General features: G+C 28.9%; 1 protein-coding gene across 1 annotated transcript in view; it reads left to right on the top strand.

Moving 5' to 3' along the window:
• Positions 1-3,331: 3,331 nt before the first annotated feature.
• Positions 3,332-6,135, top strand: part of LOC100163909 (tubulin polyglutamylase TTLL6-like) — a gene marked incomplete at its 3' end in the record, with an annotated part of 3,774 nt that continues 970 nt past the window's right edge. The window contains exons 1-5 of the mRNA XM_029485459.1: positions 3,332-3,440; positions 4,240-4,396; positions 5,333-5,463; positions 5,521-5,677; positions 5,771-5,871. Coding sequence (XP_029341319.1) covers positions 3,385-3,440; positions 4,240-4,396; positions 5,333-5,463; positions 5,521-5,677; positions 5,771-5,871 — 602 coding nt within the window. The remainder of the gene's footprint in view (positions 3,441-4,239; positions 4,397-5,332; positions 5,464-5,520; positions 5,678-5,770; positions 5,872-6,135) is intronic.

The following is a 6,135-nucleotide window of genomic DNA, read 5'->3' as shown; positions in this document are numbered from 1 at the left end:
TATGCGAATTGCGATTATAAATGTTTTTACTTTTTAATAAAATTAATCATTTTAAATTACAAATTAACAATTGTTATGTATTAAATTGTATTGTTATGTATAACTTATAATATATATTATATATGAAGGTCATGTACTCATCTTCACGTATTATGACATTTAATTGCTATACGATATAAAAAAAATATATTCGTTAAATTATTAATTTGAGATGAGTATAGTTTAAATTAGTAAATAATAGTAAGTAAAGTAAAAGTAAAAGGGTATACAGTGTACATTATGATAAAAGTACAATAAAATTGATTTTTATAATTTATAAATTATAGAAACTAGAAAGACACATTCACTCTTTATGTGATTTACATACTAATTACATACAAAATAGATTCACTTTTTTTAGTCTGAGTTAAGTTAATATTTTTTTCTATATTAACTTTTAATTTATCAAGTTAAATTTATAATTTGTTAACTGTTAACTGAAAATTATTTTGAGTTAGAAATTCATAAAAAATGTTCTATTAAATCTAAGATTTGAAAATGTAATACAAGATTCCTCATAAGTTTTTCTACCTTTATCAAAAAAAAACAAAATGTCTACAAACAAATCAAATTAAATTTTTATGAGCGTTTGAAGTTCATATTTTTACAACATTGGATATTCACTCGATTTCTCATGTACCGATTTTCTTATTTAATTGAAATTCGAATTTAACACCATCCGACACAGTGACCCACTTGTAACCTACTATACAGAAGAGCGACACCCACTTGCCAACCTTTTTTTTTTATTATATATTCTTAATAATTTTTTTTTTATGTCTTCTTGACTGTCAAAGATATTGTTAAAAAGGACTTACTGAAAACTCTTTTGATAATTTTATGTTTAACCTAACTCTTAACCGTATGGAACAATATCACGGTTTAATAGAACCATATACTTAATTATGTGTGAGGATTTATTTAAATTATCGTTACCTCATATCAAGTTGGGAAAAACATCGGAAGAGGGGTTTGGAGTCTGGACCTCCTTAGCTAAGGTATTGCCTCCCCTGCCAAGAAGACCTGCGCACGCTTATGATTTGTTATCTCATTCGGGCCCACGCGCAGCATAGCCAAAACGCAGAATAATTTTTTTCGTGTTTTTTAAGTAACGAAAAAACGTGACCGTAAGATGTTATTATTATTATTATTATTATCATCATCTGTAGTTGAATGTCGGTGGAAGTAAGTTATTGTTTTTAGGTATAATATATTTGCTAGGAGCTATACACGGCGTATTCCGTCGAATTAAAAATGCATTGGTTCTTATCGGAGCAGCTATACATGACGGGCGTAATACGCCGCGTTTTCTTCCGTATTACGCATTGTACGCCCGTTGTGTATAGCGGCTCCGATATAAACCAATGCATTTTCAATTCGACGGAAACACTGCGGAAAACGCGGCATTCCAAACGCGGCGGAATACCTAAATGTACCTACAGTATCGGCCCGGCACACAAAAAGGCCAACGGATCAGTTTTTTTTTAATGGGCCCTATCATGGAATACAAAATTTACTTGACATTTTGGAGAAAAATATTTAGACCGGCCCTCTATACTATAATATCAGTAAAATATATAATTAAAAAATCGTTTTTCAAAAATATTTATCACACCATCCATGACAACGTTATACACTTCAATAACAAATTTATTATATGGATCAATTATCATTGGTTCGTCTTCTGTTCTATCTCGTATTGCATTTTTTTTTTCTTGACCTTAATGTGGGTAATTTTCTTCAATAATAAAGTCAATATTACTATTTTATTCTTGGTTTTTTTCGTCCAATTTGATATTTTCTGTGTTATTAAAATTATCAACACACTTCATCTCTTCTTAATAATTTAAATTCTTTTGTAGTGTTTTTAACCATAACATATGCCTTTCAAATATCCACCCGATTTGTATACACAGATATACATAGATATAGATAGTAATTTATTACCATCTGTGCCAGTATATCTACAACTGCCATAAGAAGTCAGAAATTAAAATAATTATGATAAAAACGTAAATTATTAAATAATGAATATTGAAAAATATGAAAAAAAAATTCATGACAATTTATAACAAAATTAAAAAATGTTTGCGGCCATAGCAGCCCTCAAGGATACCGGCCCACCGGGAAGTTTCCCGACATCCCGATGGGCCAATCTGGGCCTGCTTGGAAGTCAACGACTTGAAATACTATAAATTTGCTCCAATAACATCTGTTGATAACGAGCGTTCGTTTTCGAGATACAAAAATTTATAAGTGAACAATCGGCGCTCATTTACATTTGAAAATATACGAAAAATATTAGTCACACAATGCAATTCATTTGGGTAAGACTTTAAAAATTAATAAATTATAAACACAATATTCATTTAAAATTGAAATTTTTGTTTCTTTTTGTTATGTTTAAATGCAAGTTTAAAGAATAAGTAACCATAATAAAAATAATAAATAGTAATAATTAGGTAAGATTTTAAAAATTATTAAATTATAAAGACAATATTTATTTATAATTGAAAATTTGTAATTTTTAGTTCTTAATGAGAAATAAAATATTTTTAAGGCATATTTGATCATATTTTAAGGCCATAATTGCATGCATATTTTAAGGTTTTTTAGAGAATAAAGTCCCTAGCCCTAATTGTTAATGATGAAATGCTTATACATCGGACCTGTCGACTTGTTTAGGTACGAATTAATCTGTCTGACCAGAATTTTTGTTGACAATCTGTAATTTATCGGTGTTCTGTGCTAATTTTTTTTACGCACGTGCTGCGTATACATTTATTACACCTATGTACAATGCTCCGAGCTCTCTTTCAAAATGTCTAAATGTATAACTATATCGTAGCTGATACTGCAACAACACGTGCATAAATTATTGAGCAGTCGATGTATTAAAATAAACAACTACAGTAAAATGTGGTCAACTTTGTGTTTATGATAACATTAAAGCCATTTATTTTATTTTACTCGTGCAGTGGTCACTTCTCGTTTATAGTTTATCATTTTATTTTGAACAAATAACCAACAGTCTACAGCTACAGGTTTATAACAATATAATTTATTACGATAAAATATTGTTATAGAAGACAATGTTATAATTTCCATTGTAATCCACTACAATATTTGATACTATAATAGTATATTATGACTTATGTTTATAACATACCCTAATATATATTATGAGTAATTTGAATATATGATATTACAGATTAAATGATTAAATAAACGGCCAACACATTGAAACAGTTCTCATGACAACCAAATAAAATAAGCTCAAACAAATGTTGTTTAAAATATATTATTATACTACTTTATTTTTGCATTTTCTCATTAGATTCTGCGATGGAGAAAAAATGTTCTATTCAACAGCTTCCTGAGGAAAACGAAATACAAAAAAAGTAAGTTGAACAAATTATATACCTACTAAAAAAACCTAATATACCATATAAACGTAATGTTTTCCTACATTTATTGGAGTAATAATTACACATAATATTAAGCATTTCCACCGAACGCTAAACTTTTCCCATTTTTATGTTTACTATTTAGTAAATATTAAATAAGAATACTAAACCTTGACATATTTTTTGGTAAAATTAAAATAGCTTACACTAGAAAATAGTGCTTACCTCAGTATTTTCTTAACGCTCCTGTATAATGTTCTCTGAGTATTAATACTAAATTGTAAAAATGTCTTCCTACTACAAAAAAGTTATTTTTTATTTTTTTACTGCCGTAATAATCCTCAGACTAAAAATTGTAAACCATTTTTAATAGATATAAAATGAATTGTAAAATAGCAATAACATCGAGAATCAATGATTCAGTGTTTTTTGTTGCTGAACATTGCTCAAAGTCTACTATAATCGTATCATCAATATTTACCATGTTCATTAAGCCCTGAATATGAGACTCAATAGATGACCAAGTTAATAGGTACTCAAAACGTAGACGAATTATTGAAAAACTCTTTAGCCTGAAAAAACTGTTTAGCCATCAAATAATTGAAATGGGGAAATACATAGCACCCTCCCCACTCCCCCAAACGGGACTGTGGTTGATCTTAGGTAGGACCGTAACCGAACTAAAATCCTGCGTAAGTTACTTGCCTAATCTTATATAATAAACGATTGTGAAAATGTTGAAGAAAGAAGATTTATATCGTAAACATTATGTTATTTTGTTGTAATATTAAAGAGGAGCGATATGCTTGCAAAATTGTACTTATTCCATTGTACACGAAGTAGCGACGACAATGGGCATGCATATAGTGAAGCCTGACGAATCGTGGGATTTGTGGTGGTGTAACGTACCCATGGACTTTAAAAAAGCCAAAAATTTAAAAAAATACCAAGTAAGCTATTCTTAATACCAGTCAGTATTTGATGTAATATTATCATAGACAAAACGTATCGATATATTAATGCAAATAAATCTAATGTGGACCGAAACTTTTCTGACGTAGAAGGCGGTAAAAAAGCCTTTACTGTCCACTAGACGGAAAAACGTAATTTTCCAACGCTTCAAGCCTTCAACCCACATCGTAAATTAAACTTTCGATGCAAGCGTAAAAAAAAATTATTGAAAAACTCTTAACAATTATGGTTTCAACTCTTGACAGTTTTCTGCCCATAATAGGTACGTTTTTAAATGCGTTGTGTCATCATTACTTAAACATGTATATCCCCCGATCCAATATGAATTAACCTATAACCGAGTAGCTAGCACCATGTTTATATATATGACATATGTAGGTATTGAAAATATGCACTCTTGAGACCAGCCTGGTTTTTATTTAAATTCTATTTAAAACAAATAGGTACTAGTTAGGAGGGATGACATTATGTAGAGTGGGTTCTTGCATAATATAATATAATTTAGCGATAAAATCTGTACTAATACCATATAACCCAATATTAACGTAATTTAGGCGGTGACTTTTTTATATGGGCATATTATTTGCGTTTATAATATTGTTTTAATTCTAAATGCTGATATATAATATTAATTTTTTTAAAGAGTTTTTTTTTTCATATTTAAAATAAACCATTTATACAGCTTATTTTTGCTATCGATAATTTGAATTTATATAAGGAGTAAGCGGCAAGAGTATAAAAATTCCTAATATACGTTTCTGTATGTCACATAAGGCATACCTAAAATGACCACATTCTAAACTTTATCTCTTCTCACTGAGTATTGAATAATAAGCATAATATCCAATCCTATAAAATATTAAAATGTACGGTAGATAATAAATTGATCCGATTATGTAGCTTATAATTTTCAGAAGACGAATCATTTTTTGGGTATGTCAGAGATTTGTCGTAAGGATTCATTAGCTCGCAATCTCAACACAATGTCCAATAGTTTTCCAGACGATTATAACTTTTATCCTATGACGTGGTATTTACCATCAGAGTAAGATTTTTCTGAGAAGTAATCGACATGCAATAAATAGAATTTAATTTATCTTAGTTACATAAAATTTCAAACTTACATGAATCAACATAAAAGTGCAGCATATATTTTAAAACCAACAACAGGAAGTCAAGGAACCGGAATATACATAACAAAATCTCCGAAAAAAATTAATCAATATAAGCAGATGATTTGTCAACTTTATATTTCCAAAGTAAACAAAAACAATTATTGTAAAACTATAAATAATAATGTATATTATTACATATTTATATTAAACGTTAATTATGTAATTATATTGTTTTAGCCATTGTTGTTAGACGGCTATAAATTTGACATGCGTTTGTATACTTTAATAGCATCATGTGATCCACTTAAGATATACGTTTACAATGATGGTCTTGTCAGGTAAAAATAATATCGTTATATTTATTTCGTCTTAAATGTTGTATGATAAATTATAACGTTCAAGTATTCAACAATCCATCTAAAAATGATTCTTTACTAAATAATATTATAAGGTTACTGGCTGATAGGCTATAGACAGTGGCGTAGACATGATTTCTGAAAGGGCGGGGATCAAAAAAGAAAACGATATAGCTAAATGGGTGGGGAATATTGGAAAATCTCCACTCTCTCACCTCTCAACACTTTTAACTGGAGTAATAAAAA

This window comes from Acyrthosiphon pisum, chromosome X (assembly GCF_005508785.2).
Source record: "Acyrthosiphon pisum isolate AL4f chromosome X, pea_aphid_22Mar2018_4r6ur, whole genome shotgun sequence".
NCBI classification, from domain to species: domain Eukaryota; kingdom Metazoa; phylum Arthropoda; class Insecta; order Hemiptera; family Aphididae; genus Acyrthosiphon; species Acyrthosiphon pisum.
The sequence above is the reverse complement of the archived record's forward strand: the minus strand, read 5'-3'. Positions and strand labels throughout refer to the sequence as shown.